This window comes from Balearica regulorum, chromosome 4, assembly GCF_011004875.1.
Source record: "Balearica regulorum gibbericeps isolate bBalReg1 chromosome 4, bBalReg1.pri, whole genome shotgun sequence".
Taxonomy (NCBI): Eukaryota; Metazoa; Chordata; class Aves; order Gruiformes; family Gruidae; genus Balearica; species Balearica regulorum.
This window is the reverse complement of record NC_046187.1, coordinates 36,453,836-36,474,885: the sequence shown is the minus strand read 5'-3', so window position 1 is coordinate 36,474,885 and position 21,050 is coordinate 36,453,836. Positions and strand designations below refer to the sequence as shown.

Below are 21,050 nucleotides of genomic sequence, written 5' to 3'. Positions count from 1 at the left end.
GAAATATAGTGGGGTAAAAGATTCATGCTGAATTATTTGCTGTTAAAAAAAGCGGTAAGTCAAAACAGAATCCAGGAGGTGCAATTAAAAGATCTGTTTACTTTCTGTTATTTATCCTTAGAGTGGGGGGCTTATCTTAGACATTTCAAAAAATTCTTTCATGAGTACGGGTAAATATGCTATGGGTGAAATTTTGCACTCAGGCTGTAATACCCAGTTACCCTTATTTGCCCTGGTTTTATCCATATAACTTTGCTGATATTTTGCACTCACTTTACACCATTATTAAAAAGGATACAGGAGGCCGTTCTCACTGTCAGCCATGTATGGTGTCTGTTGGTCAAATGGGCTGCAAAACTGGAACCGCTCACTAATGACCCTCCATCGTTCAGAGGGACCCTCAAGCATCTACGGCTGATTTAATAATGTCCATCTCTGGCAACTTCTTTAAAGTATAAAAAATGTTAAGCAGCAGTAGCCACATCTGTACTGACTTTATTGATACACTTATCTGGAGCTTTTTGAATTAATCTTCTTTCTTTGGCATATGTCCCTTCAGTCAAATTTGAACTAAAAAAATAAAAAAAAGAAAAAAGAGAGAGAAGAACTTAAGTGGCCAGAGAGATTTCTTACAAATCCTATTCCTCCAAGAACTCAGATTTGGAAAAAGCAGATGATATGAAGCCTCTTTTCCTGGTAACAGACACAGATGTTGAAATCTTAATAGTACACATTTTGACAAAAAGTAAAGTGATGGCCAGTGAAAAAATCCACTCACAAAGTTTTATAAATTCACATTGGACCCATCTGGAACATAAACCAATTCCTTAACTGTCTATTCCCCTTAGTATTAATTACGGAGAAGTGAATATCTTCATTAGCTTGAATGACAGTGAACATATAACTTTTATTATTTTGTACTTAGACTAGGCGAGGAGTCAAAAGTCAGAGCTTTGCCAGTGTCTCACAGCTAACTCTGCGCAAGCCCTTAACTTCTCCCTGCCTCAGCTTTTCCATCTGTATAGTGACTACGCTCTGCCTTGTTTTGGAAAGCACAAATACGAAAGGCTCCTGAGCTGTTTAATAGCACGTTAATAGCATTTTAAAAGCCACTATCTGTTTTTAACTTCTCATTACAAGAACATATGATTCCCAAATGTTCTAAAATTCAGAAGGGCTTTTTTATTTTAAATTTTAGAAAAGGTGGAAAATGGGAATTTCTTCAGTACATATGCATGCAGTGCACTAGAGGGCCCTCAGGAGTTAGAAATGGATGGAATGCACTTTTGGAAGGCGCATACCTCACAGGACTTTTCATGACAGAATTTAAAATAGAAGTTGCTGGGGGTTGCTGGGGTTTTTTTGGTTTGGGTTGCTTTTTTTTTTTTTAATAACGTGAAGTTCATGTAAGTTTATAGCAGTTCAAATGCAAGCCACCTCTCAATACGGTTAGCTTCCAAACAGTATTTAGCTTGCAATGAAATACCTAAATGTGAACCATACTTAAAACTGAAATATGTGCTAGAATACTTTGAGAACGTCAGCTCTAAGTTACTTTTATTAACCTAAGGAGTTTACCAGAACAAAGGATGTGTCAAGCTGAATAGGTAAGAGATTTTATATTTTTATAACAATATATATACAATGTGCACTTATTATATCTTTGTTTCTTTGAAAGGATATATAAGCCACTGTCATTTTATTTTAAAAAATATAGCTAGATCCTATTTATGGCTTCACAAGAGTGAGGAGAATTGACCATCTTTCATCTTTAACGTCTGTTTATGAATGTGAACTGTACTTATATTCAGATAGGGAAACATGGCACTGCTAATATATTTTTCTATTAGTAAATATATGCATATTTAACTGCTACAGTTACTTGTATTTAATATTGTATAATTTACAGCACTTCCATAACATGAGGTTTAGTGAAGACTTTGTCTCATAAGAAAAAGATGATAATGATCTGGGTTCTTCTAATGCTGGATTACAGCTAGCTGAGATTGCAAATTGAGCCTGTATTTCATTACTTTGGTGTTTAATTTATACTGTTGTGAGAAAGTGAAAGATGTATACTGACAAATTTCTAGATGCATACTGTCTCATCTAGAACTTCTGTCTCTTAAAAATAGAGAATCACAGATGCAATATGTAAGTAATGAAATGCTACTACTTTTTTCTTTTTGCAGTTTGCAAAGGAGATGATACTTCAGATAGTTTAGACTACAAGTCAGTAAACTTTGCTTACGTAGCTGGCTCCATTCATTCTCTGAAGCCAATCACTTCCCTTGTGGTGGCTGATAAGAATTTAACGGCTTGAGAAGGTGGAGTGTTGGCATCCTTAGTACTAAACACATTCCCAGGCATATCAGTAGCCTCTGTCCATCACCCATGCTGGAAGCTATTTGGAAAAGGAGAAATAGAAATTGGGGAAGGGAAATCATGCATCATCATCCTGGCTGGAAAGTACGGAAGACTTTATGCTCTTTTCATCATGTGGATTCACTAGAGAAATGACCACCTTTGATCAGCCCAGTAAAATCAAAAACTTGTTTATTTGCTGCCTGTGCCCCCCACGGGTGCTGAGACTTTGGACTTGCAGGCGCCCAAGGACAAGGAGGAATCTGCTTGTGGGCACCGCATGTGTGATCTACCTGGGATTCCTCGTCAGTCAAGTGGGTCATGTTTTACCCCAGCACAGAGGATACCAAAAGATCAGTTCCAGAAGTCTCCAAGATGCAGCCCAAACTCCTTTTCTGGGCATCCCACTGGATGGCACCCTGTCACCACCCAATTTCCAGGAACCCCACCTTGGTAGCAATGGGACCTTGCTGCCACCCAATGTAGTTTATATCACCCTGCGGTCCAAGCGCAGCAAGCCTGCCAATATCAGAGGCACAGTGAAGCCAAAGCGCAGGAAGAAACATGCAACCGCTTTGTCCTATGGGAAACACTTTCCAAAAGCCGCTTTTATGGGCCGGGAAGAGGCCTTTGCCCAACAGCTGGGGAGGGCCACACGTGCTGCGGGCACAATGAGAACAGCAATAGTTCTGGAGGCGAGAAAGCACCAAATGGATGATCACAGGCATAAAAGAATGGCGATCAGGGAGAGGGGCCACCGGAGACCTGGGGGCATTTCTGGAGCTATAAAGGCACAGCCCCAGCCTGAGGAAAGCAATATCAGGATTTACAGCGAGAGCTCTCCCTCTTGGCTGAGCAAAGAAGACATCCTAAACATGCGCATGCTGGCAGATTCTCAGATAGAGAGCATCCAAGAAATACCTTCTCACAAAGCAGTCCTGGTAGTTTTTGCAGGGGGTCCCAGCGCCACAGGAACTGCTTGTGACCAGGGACACTGTGGCGTCGTCAAAAGACCTCTCGACATGAGTGAGGTGTTTGCCTTTCATTTGGATAGGATCTTGGGGCTGAACAGGAGCTTACCTTCTGTAAGCAGGAGATCCGAGTTCTTCCAAGGTAACACATTCCTATGGCTTTCAGCTTGCAGGTGGGATGTTGAGGTTTCTTTCCCCCTCCTGTGTTAACCGCAGCGCAGCAGCCACCTTTAACTCGTGCGGGCCTGAGAACTAACCCCATCATTACAGGGAAGTAAAGCTGGTATCTGTGTGTAATTTCTGCAGTGCAATTATCCTGTTTGAAGGATGCAGTGCCCCAAAGTTTAGATCACATACCATTGAGCTTCTGAGGGCAGTAACAATTTCTCTTCCATGAGAGTCTGGAATGAGAAAAAAAGAGGGAGTGATCCGTAGATTGCATGACGTTGTACAGACTGCCTGAAGTGAAACTGGTGGAAGAAATTCCAGAATACCCTGTGATTCAATGGGTATTTCTGATTTTTTTTTTTTTTTTAAGTTTTCTCATCTTTTAGATTTTAATTCAATAAAATATTGCTGAAAGTGAGCACAAGAACTCACCTCTCAGGTAGTAGGACAGAGGGTTTGTATTTAGTCAGATAACCTACTCAGAGAGGTAGAGGGACTTCCTGTAAAAGCTTGATGCTACTTTCATGGTACTAATACCTCTGGGAACTGAAAAAATTTAAAAAGTGCTTCCCTCTTCCCTGGTAATTAAAAAAAACCAAACAAACTACATTTCAGTGAATCCTATTGTATATTTTCAGGTTCATTACACACATCTATATATTATGCAGACAAAAATATACACAGTAAATATTTCAATATGCCTGTTACATGATAGGTATAAAGTTTTAAATAAAAAAAATGATTTTTATCCTTTCATGAAATTAAAGGTAGATTTCAGACATGTAATGTGAGTTAGAAGTAAGTTCATTTCTAACATTGCTATCTTGCTGAATATGCCTTCAGCCTAACTGCTATTTTTGTAGAGTCACAAATCACAATCCAGAAGAACTACATTGCATTTTAATGCATCATTGCTAAAGTGGCAAGCTGTGTTTTTGCTGTTCATTTCTTGCTGCTGAAATGAGCTTATACAAAATGTTTTTATATCGCTCTTAGTTTCTTAAAAAAAAGTAATGCAAGAATGACTTTGTAAAGTCTGTTAGCAGGAAGATGACCCAGTGATCTCTGATTCCTTCCTGCTTTGTAAACCTTTCCTTCAGCAGCCTGTACAACAGCGTGAATGAATCTCTAGGAACAACAGTTTGGAGGTTTCAGAATATTATTCATACTTGCAGAGCATGGAAGATACATTATGCCTAGTTTATTTTTAGGAACAAGATTTATTGCTATAGAGCTGTCATAAGGCATTAAGGTAGTTCAGTTGGAGGAACTCTGCAGCACGGTGTGGCTGCAGAGATGACAGACTGCAAGCCTCTGAGAACTGCTATTAGGCTAATTGTGCATTGTGTCGCTCAGTGTCTGTCACTTACAGTATGTTTTGGACTGTCTGGGACAGAGACAGTCATTCTGCCCTCTTTAATTTTCTTTTCCTCATAACTGGCAATGTTCCTGTAGCATGAAGAGCGTTGCTAGGTGATGAGAAGAGAAATAGCATTATTTTGGTCCCACTTCATTTTTTCCAGCTAAAGGGTGAACAGAACATTTGGAACAGTTACTGTACCTTGTCTCTCTCCATTTCTTTAGCCTGGAAATATTCTGGAGCTCAGATGCCTAATATCTACTTGAGTTCATTACTATTTACCTGATTGTGTTTGGCATAATCTGGAAAACATCTGTGTTGAGATAATGAACAAAATATAGCCTTAAAAATAATATGAACAATTAGTGAGATCATTTCTGTAACCTGTATGCATTTAAATTAAGATTAGGTGGGTGCTGTAAAGTTTTTTACAGGGCGGCTTGTGTGAATCATGGTTATTCATACGGGAAAGAAAGCAATGCAGGATAAGAGACTGTGCATGTGTGAATGTACATAATTTCTGGGCTGACATCTCTCTCTCTCTGACACATCCCTTTAGCTTGCTTCAGTTGTGATGTGATATAACAAGACATGTTTGATGTAGCATTAAAATCTTAAAAAATGGGCTTTTCAAAACCGTCATTCATTTTGTCAAAAGCAGTTTCAAAGCACTGCTTAGTAAATCCCTGTGCAGGTTCTGTTTCCCCTATTCCCACTAATCCCCCCTGATTTTTTTTTTTTTTTTTTTTTAAAGTCTAGCAAAATACTGTATGCAAGTCCTCTGTCTGCTGCCGTTACCTTCCCTACTTAATTGTAAAACCTTTAAAGTGTTAACTGTGATTTTTTTTTATAGATTATCTTATTTTTTCCTTCATGGATGGAAAAATTAGGTATGATAACTCTTTCACTCATATTTTTTGCAATGAATTGGCCAAATGTAAAAAGCCTGGGGAGTACAGTTGGGCAAAGCCCTTTTGAGTTCAGTGTTAGACTAAAAGAGCACGATTCTGGGCATATGCAAGCAGTCATTCAATACTGCCATTGCTGTCTACAATGCGTGAAAAATGTCCAGAGCTCCAAAACACCTATAAAGACAGAAGGATAAGCCTGTAAAACACCAAGAAATAATCATAAAACTGTGTCTATTGTGGAGAAAACGGAGGCTGACCCTTGTGTGTCTGAGTTTTGGGATGGTCACATTAATACTGCAGGATTGAGAATCTTCATTATCATCACCCTAAGCTGAGGAACAGGAGAGACTTAAGTGACTGGCTTGGTGTCACAGCTCTACCTTAATTTGCACAGAAGTAAAATGACTGCATGTATCGCCTCTAGCTCAGCATTTGCAGGGTAGGACGATGTCAGTGTTTGTTAGGGCTTGAGCTACCACTGGAGTAACATGGGCTGGAGCAGGCTTGCTCCTGTGCTGCAGCTGGCAGCTGTAGGGATAAGACTCTGGCTCCTTGGGTTCTAGCAACAAGGCTGAGCTCTTTACTCAGCTTTTGATACGAAATACACAGCTATTGCTATGAAATGTTGTTGCGCTACTTGCTGAGGGCCTGACAACCAGCCCTTTTACCCCCGGTCTTCTGATATGTTTGGCTAAATATGTTTCATCCTGTGCTGAGAAGAATAAGCCAAGGTGTACTAGTTCAGTTGGGCTTTTTTTAGCTAAAGATTGAACCCACAATTTATCCAGAACCACTTTTTTCTTAAAACATGGAAGAAACTCTTCTTTTGAGTAACATCTTTCATGGTTGGTTTAGTACAAATAGATGAATGACGTGTGATAAATGGCTCCGCTGGTTGTACTTGTCATTTTCCTTTACTGTCCTCTACATGATGATAAATGGAGACATAGGTTTTCCCCTGGTATACCCTGCACTATCAGCCCACCCTTGCCATCCCACCAGAAGTTATGCAAAAGCAGGCAAAGACAGTGTGAACTGCTAATGTCAGGGAAAAGAGTAAGAAACACCTAACGCTGCCTTATGCATTCAGAATGCTCTAAAATGCTTCAATTTATCTGTCCTGTTTTCTATCAACCCAAACAACTTATACCATAGTGTTGTACCTCTCAGAAGGGTACCAGAGGGCATATTTCCAATATTTTGTTGGGCAGAGAAGTTCATGTATAGTCAATAATGCAGTCCATAGTCCAGAGAGCAGCTGACGCACATTTCATGCATTCCTTAATTCTGACATCCATATGAGTGCAGGACAAACACTGCAAATAAGGTGCAGAGGGAAGAAAGAAAAAATAAATGGCCAATTTCTCCCTGCTTTCTGCTTCTGTCCCTTATATTTTTCCTTGGAACTTAATCTTAAGCTCTAAAATTCAAGTCATGCTCTGTATGTCCACCCCTCTCATCTTTCTACACTAATTATCCTCTCCTGATAGTACATGTTTCTTTCAAATGCATCAGTGGTAAGCTGTACTGCTTTACAGTGAACAGTGAGGAGTTTGAGAAAGGGCTTTAACTACCTCATGACAGACTTGTTTTTTTTAGTGATGCTTTCATGGGCATGTTTGAAAATATTTTCTTTTGAGGAAGTTAGAAAAAGTGCTGTAGATACAAATTAGAGCACAAGATGGAAGAGTAACCTTTGCAAGAGCATCTTTGTGGTCATGAAGCATACAGACTATTTTTGAAGTGGTGTGGATATCTAAGATGATGCCTATGTTGAAGAAGCCATGCAGTGATAAATTACCTACCTTCACATGAAGCAGTTTGAGTACCTTGAGGTAGTCTAATCTCAGCAGACTGAGGTTTCATCTGTGTTAGCTTATTCAACTTAGGATATCCTGGGACAGTAGCTCCAAAGGGCCTAAGAAATTTTTAGAAATATCTTGATGTTTAAAAATCTATATGAATTACTAGGAAGCTGTTCCAACACAAGTTTTAAAAAAATCTTTCCCATGTAATTTTGCAGATCATCTTTAGATAGTTAAGTAGATCTGTAAATCTAAAATGGCAGATGAAAAGTCAGTCAGCTTTGGGTAGGATTTAGTGCAACCCAGCTGCAGCAATAGAAAAGTGGTAGCCCTTTATGTTTATATATAAAGCTGATTAGGAACAGTGCATGCAGAACACACTGGACGTATTCTGACATGTCTTCAGCTTTGGCTGTATCAAACTGGAAGCTCTGATTCTTAGTCAGGCCTTACTTTTCACCATTCAGTTGACTTCAGCCCCATCCTCACGAGGTGTGAATCAGAAGAGCTCCACTGATTTCAGTGGGGTCATGCCAATTCATGCAGCTATGACTCAGACCCCTTATCTGCTTTAATTCAGCATCTTCATGTTTTTCCTACAAGTGTCAAAAATTTGAGTCACTGCTCTTTACTGAAGCTGCCGTTTCATATTCCTGTAATTCAATTTATATTACAAAGTTGAAAGATTCTATTTTGGCTCATCTTTCTGCTCCCATTTCCTCTGAAATGCAAACATTTCCTGTATTTAGCCTTGGGCTTTTAAAAATGTTTTTGTATCTTAATGGAAACTGGCAAGATATTATTCACATATTTTAAGTATTTATATTACTATTGTTTATCATGTCCCTTTTGGGTAGACAGGAGATGTTTGTTTTGTTAGAAGACCATTTATGTATTTGGTTTGTGGAAGAATTCATGAGGAGTTACATAAGCTGTTGTTGGAAATATAAAAATAATAGATCAGAGCTGGTCCTGAAGAAAGCTGTCCTTTTTCATGACAGCTCCCAATGCTTATACAGACTTTCTCCAACTGCCTTGGAAAAGAAGGTTAGCCAATAGTTGGCTTGACTTGGCTGAAGTCATCTACAATGTAGGTGATGGAGCCAGAGGAAGAGAGATGGGGCAATGGCTAGGATTTCCCAAATTAATTTCCTAAATCCTTATTAAGACACCTTGGTAGAGGAGAAGCCTGGTTTTACAGGAGTGCTCAGCACTTCTTTTCAGCAGAGGAAAGCGAGGAGCATGGTGCTTATAAAGGCAGTACTGATCCTAGTGAAAGACAGATTGACCTTCCTAATGGAAGGACACTTTGTGTTCCTAAGGAAACACTGGGCAACTGGGAGGAAAATTAAAGAGGTGATGGAGCTGCACGTTGGGCTGGCTTGAGAAGGACTAACTTGTACATGCAAGCCGTGGCAGAGAGAAGGTCGAGTACATTCTGGTTTTGGAGAGGAGTTTGTTTTTCTCGTGGGCTTGATTGCGTGTGGGGCCTATCATGGTCGGTTGGCAAATACAAGATGGATCTTTACGCATGATTCACTGCTAGGTATGGGCAAACATAATTTCTTACCAGTTGTTTTAGATCAATCAGCATCCTTTGAACAAGTTGCTTTTTGCTTCAGCTGTATGGAGATCTGTTTTTAACAGTTCTTGCTGCTTACAGATGGGGCATTCATGTTGGCAGCTTTTAGCTTGCCGTTGGCACTGATACCTGTTTTCTGTGTGCTATTCTCTGGTTTGCCTCTGGAGAAGGTGCTGTGGATGTCATTGCCTTCATGCAAGTTTCTGAAAACTTCTTTTCAAATGCAGTGCTGTGGATCTTATCGCCTTCATGCGAATTTCTGAAAGCTTCTTTTCAGATGTATCTCTGACTCCTTGGGAATGTGGAAGACAAAGAGACAATTTAGGCTGCATTTAAATATGCGATAAATTGTGCAGTAGTGTGAACTTTAGGTTCATTGACCTTCAGGATGAATAAAAATAAATTTTAAAGCTTTGTACATGTTCCAACACTTGCTATTTAGTAAATAGCAGCTTTGCAGTTAAATGGTTCCTCCTCTCTGTACTGAGACATCGTATTTTGGTCTTCTGTCTCCACCCAAAAATATAAAGGATTTCTTTGTTTTAATGTGTGTACAAGCCACAGTCAGTCCTGGGTCCTTGACAGTTTAAGGCAGCAGCAGCATTGCATCAGCAATGAAAAGGAGAGTTCCACTTTCCTAAGATAGATATGCCTATTACTTGATATTGGGTGAAATATATTTATCAGTTCTTATACAGGGAAAGCTCATTTTAAATTCTTTGCCAAGGTTTCTTCCCACTAAGAACTCTGAACACTTGAATTCACCAAAGCTAAGGCCCTTGACTTAGTTTCAGGGAAGAGCAGAATATTCTTTACACAGAAGAATTAAAGAATTTGGCCAAAGTAGCTGCCATGCAAAATAGATATCATGTTATATCTGGGTAAAAAAAAAACAAACAACAACTTGTTAAAGTGTTTATTCATGCTAAGCTCACACTCTCTAGTATTCTCATATATCATTTCAGAACTGTGAAATCATACATTATAGGCCTAAAAGACTGAAGGTAACAAAATAAATCTAGTTTGAGTATAGGATTTTTAGTGTTTCTGTGCCCATTATGCAAAAAATACTTTCGCGTAAGTTTTCAGGTCTTGTAAATCAGCATCAGTTCACTGGAATCAGAGAGAAATTACATTGTTGCTTCACAGTGGCATTGCAGGCTCTTAATCTACCTATAAACTTTTTAATAGTCTGGTTTAGTATATGATTTTGTACATGAATCTCTTCAAATAGAGAAAGTCTTCCATACACCAAAGGCATTTAGAATGTCTGTGCTTCTTCCATTCCTGTGGTGGCCGCTTTTCGATGTGGACTAAGACCACAGTAACCAAAGGATGTCAAGTTATTAGTCCCTGGGCATTTTTCCTGCCACATCTGTAAAATGGTATAATTATTGATGCTTAGGCAACATCTAAAGAATGATCAAGTCTGACAGTATTACACTATACTGATGATCTGTTTTTCCTTTTTCAGATGGTCAAGCCTGTCCTGTTATTCTCTGGGATTCCTCACTGAGTCCAACAGATAATAATACCCATTCTTCAGTCAGATTAACCTGGGGGCGATATCAGCAACTATTGAAGCAGAAATGCTGGCAGAATGGTAAAGTTCCCAAAGCTGAGTGGGGCTGTACCGAAATCCATCATCATGAGTGGTCCAAGATGGCACTCTTTGATTTTCTTCTGCAGGTAAAACACTTACTGAATGCAACTATCTGCCTCAAAAGTCGCATGAACAGACATGGGACTCCTAGAAAAGTAATTTTAGTTTATTTCCTTTTTTTGAAATGGGGAAGAGGAAGCAAAGGCTTTTGTCTTGAGATATCTTGTTTTACTTCACCTTGAGGCAGGCATACTGTTTCTCCTTGACTCCTTGTTTCAACAAACATAGCTCTTGACTATGTTCACAATTGTAAATCTGTTGGTTTTTTTTTTTTTTACTGTGTCGTCCTTCCTGCACCTCCCCAGTCCCCAGGAGTAATTTAAGTGGGTTTGGTCAGCTGATGTCTGGATCTGGATAATTGTAGTGGCTGATTTTCCTTCTTTCTAGCCAGCGACTTAGTAAGGAAAGAGTAGAGCAGCAACTGATGAGTGACATGACTGCTCTTCTTCAATTAGTTATTGCACATAATCATTAGCTCTCCAAATAACACCAAACTAGGGCTCTGCCCAGTGGTATCATAATGTGTGGTGACAGTTACAGCAATTGTGTTGTAGAATATTAATGCACTCCCTGTATTAATAAGGACTGAACTGAACCACCTGGCTGGAAGCTAATTTTACGGCTTCCTGAGATATGGCACTACTTCCAATTGTCCTTGCCTGTCAGACAGGTTCGGGTGACTGAGCCTCCTGCAGCGCTTACTGGCTTGTTTAAAACTGCAGCAAGCACTAGTTTTATGCACTGTGTTTGGTTGTTCATGTAATTCAGCTTTTTATAGAGTTACATTTCTTGAAATATAAAGATCATGACTTGGTTTATGCATAGCCTATCCCTGTCTTTCTCAGTCCTGTTCTAGGGTGAAGGGATGTTTCCAATTTTTTTTAGTTACATTTTTGCAGACTTGTTAAACAGAACATTCTCTAAAATTAGATTGTCACTTGTCTGACTCCATCTTTAATCCCACTATGAACAAGTAATTCTTAGAAACTGGTATAAAGTCATATGTGTATTATTCTGATGCTAAACATAGTAATGGCCCTGTAGGAATAGTACAGATTGTGTCATAAGGTTAATGTTTTCATGCCATTGTCTTCTTGTTGAGCAGTTTAAGAATTCTCATGAGTTCTGTGTTGATTTCTAATTTTAAGGTCTCCTAAGACAAGTTTTTAATCTTCATAAAAGAATTCCTACTATCCAGAAGGATCTGTCAGTTAAAATAAGATACAACAGGACAGAACTGTACCAACAGGACTGAATTGTACATGAAATAAAGAAACAAATTACTCTTAGAATAGTAGCTGGTATCAGAGTGATTTATATCTCCAGTTGCCTATCAGGCAAGAACATGCATACTAGAAAGTGAGTGAAAGTTGGTCTTATGGCTCTTAAAGATTAAAATTTTATCTGGGTGCTCTCAGACTTAACTTCCAAGTTTGTCAGCAGTAGAACATGAAGATGCTAAAACAAAAACTGCCAAGAAGGTCTTCTGAGTTTAAAAAAACTAAATCTGTGCTTCATGAGTCATTCTGAAATAAAGAATAATGGTGAAAAGTATTCCCTATTAAACATACTTCCCTCAGAAGAATGGTTAGTGCCCATAATAGCTGTTCCTAATCTTTGGTTTCAAATGCTATAAAACATAGGAGCACGCTGAAAAATGCTGATAGCTGACCTTCACTTGCCTTCTGCAAGAACTCAGGTAAAATAAGGACATTAAATGTAAAGTGGCTTCTTTAATTTTAGGGGTTTGGACCTTTCATGTACATAAATATATGACAAAAAACAATGCTAAACTATTAAGATTGCAGCATCAATTCCAGAGTGTCCCATCATTCTGTTTTAACACTGAAATGATGCAAGATATTATGAAGGGGCTGTCTGTAAAAGCATGATCTCCTCATGTATTTAACCCATGCAATGAAGTGTGGTGCAGATGAGTTAGGGCTATACATCAAGTGAGTCTGTCTGGAAGGTCTCTGTTTCATTTTTTGGCAAATCCTTTGGATAATTTGAATGTGAGATTCCATGAGCTAGAACACTGTGAGCAAGAGGGGCTCTAGTGCATGCAGATGCTGAATGCTGCTCATGAAAGGAGAAAGAAAAAGAGAAAACTATTCCTTCCCTCAGGATTTTTGCAGTTGAAAACAAACTGCCAGCAAGACTGGTGGCAACAGTACTACATACTTAAGAAAAAACAAACCAACTCTCAAGCTTTGATTTGATGAACAAAATTAAGAGGCCTTTGCAATATGCAACATAGCTCTATGTCAGGAGAATAGTCCTAACAGTTCATTTTACTGTGTCACAAAAATAAAATTGTAATTTTAGAAGGCTTGTGTGAACATCAATACTTTTATGCTTAGAGCAGTTTGAAGAGTTAACAGTGCACAACAAAGAGGGACAGAAAAAAATATTTACCTTTGATAAACTACTCATTAAGCCTTAGTTGCGCCAGACCAGACTTCCATGCTGTAAGCACCAGCCAGCAGGAGCAAGGCTGCTCCTGGGGGAGATGAGATGAGCTGGAGCTGAGGGCAGCCCCACAGCAGGCAGGGCAGCCCCACAGCAGGCAGGATGGTGAAAACCACAGGTTCCATTAACAGCCCAGTGAGCATCAGGCACAGACAAGGCAGCTCCAAGGCAGGAGCAGGAACCCCAGCAGCAACCCAGGAGCATCAGGTAGCAGGACAAGCAGCAGATACACACACCCTCCACCCTCAGAAGGGCTCAGAAAAGGGCTGATGTGCCAGGCCTGAGCTTAAATGGTGCCCTGGGCCCACAGGGAGAGGTGGGGTGTGTGGAGGTCCCAGGTGAGGCTGCTCAGGGCAACCAGGGCCTATTTGTGCACCCAGGGCCCTGGCAATGTTTTGTATTTACTCTCATCTAGTCAACATGGGTAGAAGCACTTTCAAAGAGTGATTTATCCTTCCTGTATTAGATGGTTATCCTAAAATGGCATTCTTTCTTCTGGGGGAGCCTTGTTCTTGTCCTGGTTTATGAAAGGGAACATAAATGACTAAGCTTAACATTTACACCGCTAAAGTTAGACCAGATGTATTCCTTCCAGCTAAGTGCTGTGTGAAGAATAAGCGAGGGTTCGCATGGGAAAAAATAGCTTAGGCCATAATTTCATTAAGGTATATACCACAGTGCAACTTGGGGAGGCTGCTCTGTGATTATCGCAAAATCCTCTTGTATTTTGTAGCTTCTGATGGATTGCTGTGTCCCTTACTAATCTTTCCAATTATTTGGCGTACTATTAGTCTAATAGGTCCCACCAAATGGAGACCCTCCATGTGTCAGGCTGTACTATTTCTATTGTTCTCCAGTGGAGAAAATGTAAAAAAACCTACAGCCTTCTGAAAAAAAAAAGAATTGTATTCACCACCTTGTTATTCCAGTTACACGGTGGTATCGTTCCATTATTTTGAAAGGACTTCTACTGACATAACAAATCATGGCTATAAAATGGATAAAATACGCAGTCTCAGAAATTGCTTCTAACAGTACATGAAGTATGGGGACCAGGTCTTCAATGCCATTTCACCACTGACTTTAATTACACTTGTCCTGAGCTTGCTTTCCTGTCAGCTGTGTTAGTGAGCAATGTCTTACAGTGACACTTTGCCCCAAATACTTTGATATTGTTTTCACTTGGCACTCTGCTCTACTTTGTTTTAGATCTATAATCGACTAGACAGAAACTGCTGTGGATTCAAACCTCTCAAGGAGGATTCCTGCGTACAGCAAGGACTGAAGCTGAAATGTAGTGATCAGGATGCTGTTGACCTGACACACATAGTTCAGAGAAGGCATGACCGAAGGCACTTGGCCTTTATAGACAATAAGGGTTTCTTTGACAGAAACGAGGACAATCTTGACTTCAAAATACTACAAGGAATCAATGAGTAAGTTTTAAGTTATTAACTTTATAAAAAGATTAATAATTTGTTCCCAGTTTGAGCATGAGACCCTAAGTCACTGGAATAGATATAATTGAACCAAGACATTTACAGGATGTGTCTAAGAATGGATGTGTAATCCCACTGCTGTAAAAGATACAATTTGCATGCATATGATTTGGCATGCATAGACTTCCTTTGCTGAGTTGCAGTCTATATTCATGGACTTGATTGCTAAATCACAACATAAATATTGCAATTCAGAGTGATGGCAAAGCTGATAAATTTCTTTGTGCTTTTCCAGATTCCCTGAATCTGCAGTTTCAGTGCTGAGGAGCCAGCGTTTACGTGAGAAGTTGCTTCAGTCTTTGTTCCTTGACAAAATATACTGGGAGAGCCAAGGAGGCAGAAAAGGAATTGAAAAGCTTATTGATGTAATAGAAAGGAGGTCCAAAATTCTTCTGACTTATATAAATGCACATGGAGCCAAAGTACTGCCCATGAATGAATGAAGCAGCCTTGTTTCTATCTGAGACATAGTCTTTAAAAAAATTTGTATGAGGCAAAAACTGACAGTAAAATTGATTTAATTCAGAGGCTTATTTAATTTTTATTTTTTCCAAACTTTCATTTATTTTTAAATAAGAAATCTTACATGGTGTAAAAACAACATTTAAATGTCAGTTGCAGCTCAACACAGTGCAGTCTCTTCTATGTCACCAGTGAAATGAAATGAAAAATAAACAAATAGTACAATAAATAATGTAGTAAGATGTAGGTACCATGAACACTCCTTCTGTTAAACTGTTTGAAAATTAGCAACAGGATTTTCAGTACATTAGGCTGGGTTACTCTTACTTCCCTCATCCAAGATAGTAAAAGTTTTATTGCAAATTTAAATGGGAAGAGAGATTTGTAAGCACATAGTACATTGATGAAAAATGTCATCGCATCGACCTGCTGAAACATAGCTAGTACAGGATCTTGTCTTTTTGATTATGAATACTAAAATGTTAACATTTTCAAAGGCTTATTTTATTCTATTTTATTTTATTTTATCTTTTGAAATCTGAGGACTAAATTCCACTCTTTTAAATGCAGAGGCGTTTGTACTGGACATGAGGGAAATTTAAAAACAGAGTGAGGAGAACATGGCTTTAACAATTATAATTAATTTGACAAATACATTTTTACCTGTCCAATACGGAGTACAATTTGTCATGAGTCACTTGTTACAATGTACTGTTTTCAGTATGGGTTGTTTTGATGTGTGAGTGGATGATCTGATATTTTCCGCCTATTGATTAACTGTGTGTTACTCACAGAATCATCCTTTATTACCACTATTTTTAAAAAAGAAATTCAGCTTTACCTTTGTGTGAATATGCTGCTAAATAAGTGTACGGGGTTTTTTTTTGCAACACTCTTTACAATATTATTTTATAATATTTTCAAAAATCAGACCTACTAAGGACGTGAGTGTTGTTAAACTCAGCACAGAAAATGTTTGTGCTGCGTGCTCAGCTCTAGCCAGCAATTCAAGCTCTGGTTTTGCATTAAGATTGACCATTGCAAGGTGATCGTTCTGGCTGACGACTCACCCCAAGTATTCCCACAGGTCAGGTTGTTAGAGAAGGTTGGATAAGCACTTTGGATTCTTAATCTTCATCTGATCCAGAAATAAAATATCAACTGATACAGTCTATCATGACATATACCTTCTACCTATCTGTTTAGAAAGACTGATACTGTCTTTCTAGAGAAATATCTATTATATTCTTGCCATGAGATAATGGCAGAAGTTGAATACTTTCATAGCTACTCTTGTCTTTATGTATAGTAAAAAAAAATATACAGTGTATAAGATTTTAAAGTATTTTTGAAAGCACTTGTATAACGGTATTAATGAGAAACTAAAATTTTTCATGTCGATGTTAATGTGGATGGGTAAATTTAATCTTTTAAATAACTGCAATTCTGCTGCAGCTAGAATAGATTTTCTTGGTATCAGAACAGCTATTAACAATAATTGCATTACTAGAGGAAATAGATCTCATTATAGGCAGAGTTAAAGATACTTAGTAAAATTTTAGGAGCTTGGCCATCTAAATAATCTTTTGTTTTATTCTGTCAGGAAAGGGCAGATAAATTTGTAAAAACTTCCTAGAACTTAACTATTGCCTTGAGAGGACACATGTTAGAGTGCCTTGGACTTTTTTAATAGCATCAAAGGAGAATTTTATAGGATTTTCATATTATCTCTTTCTTAAAATGTTGTAGCATATTAGCCAGGTAATTTCTATCACAGAAACAAAAATATTACTGTAGCTCGCACTGTGAACAGAACCTAGAGAAAGAAATAATCCTCTGGATCCATTGCACATGGAATTCCTGTTGCAGTAAATTCCACTCTTTGGTGACTGTTAGGATCAATTTGTCTCATTTCTAGTCTATCTCACAGTTTTCTTCCTGCTAGACACCCGTTCAAATGGATCATCACACACTGCTGGCAGTGAGAGAAAGGCACGACTCTCAGCTTGCACTGAACTTTTAGAAGAGGGCCAGGTGGAGATACAAGAGTGTACCTGATCATGAAACAAAGTCCCATGAGAATTCTGCCTTCTAGCTTCTCCTCTTCTATCTTTAGAGTGCACATCCTGATGCCAAGTCATTGCCTCATATTGCCTAATGGTATTTTTTTTCTCAGAATTGATTCATTGGCCAAGAAGAGAAAGAAATCAGAATTCAGGATATTTTTTATCTTTTCAAGTTAGGTCATTTATTTTTATGGTAATAACTTGATGCATTTTTCTCCATTTCTTCTGGACATGGACTAGTGTTTCCTTGAGCATGATACATGCTTTTTTTATTTGCCTGGCAGTTCAGTGACAGCTCATAAAGCAGCAGCCTAATTTCCAATTAGTAAGTAATTGCCCTGAAGCTGACCTGGAGCAATGCCTCTCAGTAGTCCTGAGTTTAAGAGGTCCAAGTAGCCATGACGCTGTGCAGTGCTTAAAAACTTGACCAACCATGAAAAGCATAACTGTAAAGAGCAGATCTTCTGGGGACAAATCCTGCAAATGAATGTCCTTAGGAAATGAAGGGTGTTTTTTACTGGACACTTTTGGTGGCAGAGGCATCCAGATCAAGTCGTCATTAGAGCTCATCTGCAGGGCGAAACAATATTTAGACTTAGAAAGAAAGTACAAGGGGAAGGACGGGTTTGTCTCCGTGCGCTGTCCAGTATGGACCAAACGGGCACATAAAGGCACTGTCTTCTCAGAACTGCTGCAGGCACCAGTGAGTCCGGAGCGAGTGGCCAGGGCAGACTGAGCTGTGCCATTACTGCGCACATTACACTTTCCAAGGGCAAAGGAATGCCACCTTCTCTGACAGTCTGAACTGGGGTCTAGGGCAAGGCGTTCTGCACCCTGCTCTCGCCTTACCAATGGTGCCTTAGCATTGCACTGCACGCAGCTGGAGCCTGTGCTTTCTTTGCTGTGCTAACATGCTGTAGTTCTTATGCATGCGAACACTCTCACAGTCTGACAGGGAGGTTAGGAGAGGCTTTGTGAGACTGGGCAGTAGGACTGGACTGCAAATTGGTTCTAATTCTCTTATGTTGATAACAAACTCGAAAGTGCCTTTTTTCCATAGTGTTTATCCTGTTGCTGTGGAGCTTGGTGCTTGAATCCAGTATTGTTAATAATACAAAGTATGATTGCGATAGTGCTTATAAGTACATGCTAGCCAAGTTCTAGTTTCTTTTACAAAAATGAAGAATTCTGTACTTTTTGAGTGCATTGCATAACAGTAACAAATACAAAAGAAGCACTTTGCAGAACTTGTTTATTCGCTGCTACTACATTCACGATATCTGCTCTCCCTTCACTAACAGGAGTAAATTTATTGGGAAGTCAGTCCACTTCCTTTTAAAACACCATGACATTGAACTGACATTCCTGTACTGTAGTCTAAGTAATATTAACCAATAGGAAAAAACCCGAAGAAGCCTTACTCTACCTACGGTGGTGATCAACAGAAAGCCAAGAAACTGTGTTTTAGTCATCTTTGCTGGGCTGTCTTCCATTTATGGGCATATAGGATCAAAGATTCATGTTGCACATTACTGGGAAGGGTGTAACCAATGGCAACAGTCCAAAACCTGTGGGTGGGAAAAGACGATTATGTCATTCTTGAATCTGCCTGAAAGCCAGAACCACACGAAATGGGATTACTAAGAAAATCAAGAGAGTTTTCTGATTTCATAACTTTGGAAGACAGAGCTTAAAATAAGTAGCACAGGCACAGATGCCATAAAATTCCTCAGGAGCCTGCCAGCAAGTTAATTATCTTAAATGTTTCAGAAGCTGAGGACATGAAAACTTTTGTGGAGCGCTGTGAGAGCAGTTTCCTTCTTTTTTTGTGTGTGTATTCTATAACATACTATATTAAAAAATGATAAATTCCATGGTTTCAAATGAGCAAATGCAGATTTAGGGTACATTAAGGGACAAGCTTCCAGTAGCAATTCTGGGAACACTTTCATACGTGTGTGTGTGTGTGTGTGTGTGTATGCAAACACAAACATACATGTATATGTAGATATAGCTTGGCTTGTTTCTATAAAATGGTCAGTTTGGCTAATAAAGAATTGTTTATACAATATGCTCTTTACATGTAGAATTGTATTTGTGAGGGCAAGTCCAATTTCGGGTATACACAAGTTGAAGTTTAAACAAAACATTATTATGGATGAAACTTTTGTTCTTAAAGGATTAACTCTTCCCTTGCTAACACATTTGTAGAATCTTAAAAGTTTTCTATGTACAATTGCAGAGAAAAACAGCAATATGTTTGTATCATCTGAGCTAATCTGCCAGAGTGACATCAACTCAGATGTTTTTACTGAGTTTTATATTAGTTATTGAATTTGCGTTTTCTTTTGGACTTTGTGCATTTTAAAAGTCAATTTATTTGTCCTTTTATTAGTACCAGTAAAAGCGTTATCACAAGTAATGAATTGTTTGAATCTCTGCCGCTATTGTCATATAATGTCCAGGAATATACAAAATAAAAGAACATCTTCATCAGATTTTCAGTTCAGATCTCTAAGTTGCAATAACAAAACCGTAACAAATATTAATGTAATGTGTGGATCATTAGATACTGTTTAGATAGAACTATGCCCTTGAAACTGCTTCTGCAGAGAAACAGTCCAAGCCAGATTATGAAGCTCTTCCTGTGGAAACATTTTCTAGCTGTTTACTCACGAGACTGGTAACTCTTTCTTACTCAGCTGCTTCACTATAGCTGCAGAGCTTCTAGTAGCTGCAGCGTTAGTACTTGCTGCCTTCTTTAGCCATTCTGACAGCGCCTACGTACACAAGCACTGAGCAGAAAAGGCCATGCCCATTTATGATGCCAGAACAGAAGTATTGGTCAGTGACTGGTAAACTTTATAATAGACCATGAGCAAGTACAGGAATAGGAGAAAGACACTGAACTCTACGTGGAATAGCGACTCACACAGAGTTAAAGTAGCCTAAGAACTTTTGGTCTCTGAAGTTTACATTTTTACCATGATCCAAGTGAGGCTAATGGGAAAAACAAAGATGTTGAAACATTTTTAAACATTCTCTTTCTTACACAAAGTAATTTGATTTATTAAAAACATTATTTATTTTTGCACATTACTGGATACTTGAGGCTAAATTCTCTCAGATGCATTTGTGTAAATTACAATTCATTACAATTCCACTGAATGATCCCATTTCCAGATAGAACAGTTTAAGTCAGTTAGGTTAATCCATATTCTCAGAGGTTGGAGAACTGAACCCTAAGGTCAAAAGGAGACCTGAGGGGAGTGGCAAACAAATAAGGAGAGTTGCCTGAGATACAGCATGAGTATGGAACCTGGCATGCAAGTTCTCTAAACAAATATCTGTGGGGTCCAAGCAGGATCTTCGAGTTTTCTTTGAAGACTATCAGCCTGTTCCACCTGTATTTCTGTGGGAAGCACTCACTTAGCCAAATACAAGCATCTGAAATAAAAAAAAAAAAAAAGTGCAGCAATATCTTCTTTTATGTGTCATGAAATATATGAACTGCATTTCAAAATGACATTATTAAAAAATAATTTTCCATGGTATATGAAGAATGCATTATTTGTGGATTCAAATTTGATTAAAAGATGGCAAGGAAAAACTCGAGCTTCTCAGCATGGAAGACAGTCAAGCAACAGGGTCCTCCAGTGATCGGTGCTGGGACTGATTTTATTTGTCATCTCCATCACCAACACAGAGAAGGCAGAGAACAGTGAAA

At 38.8% G+C, this 21,050-nt stretch overlaps 1 protein-coding gene across 2 annotated transcripts; it reads left to right on the top strand.

The window, feature by feature from the left end:
- The first annotated feature begins 1,394 nt into the window (after positions 1-1,394).
- On the top strand, positions 1,395-19,819 carry GASK1B (golgi associated kinase 1B). Of its 2 annotated transcripts, none has more exons than XM_075751777.1 (5): positions 1,395-1,607; positions 2,193-3,477; positions 10,636-10,850; positions 14,506-14,732; positions 15,031-19,819. In XM_075751777.1, exons 2-5 carry the CDS (start codon positions 2,484-2,486, stop codon positions 15,236-15,238), a joined length of 1,644 nt encoding a protein of 547 aa, XP_075607892.1. In that variant the 5' UTR covers positions 1,395-1,607; positions 2,193-2,483; the 3' UTR covers positions 15,239-19,819. The 2 variants fall into 2 exon arrangements, with proteins under 2 accessions (XP_075607892.1, XP_010310549.2); XM_010312247.2 differs by lacking the exon at positions 1,395-1,607 and having other exon boundaries at positions 2,204-3,477; positions 15,031-15,160; positions 17,203-19,819.
- Positions 19,820-21,050: the final 1,231 nt, after the last annotated feature.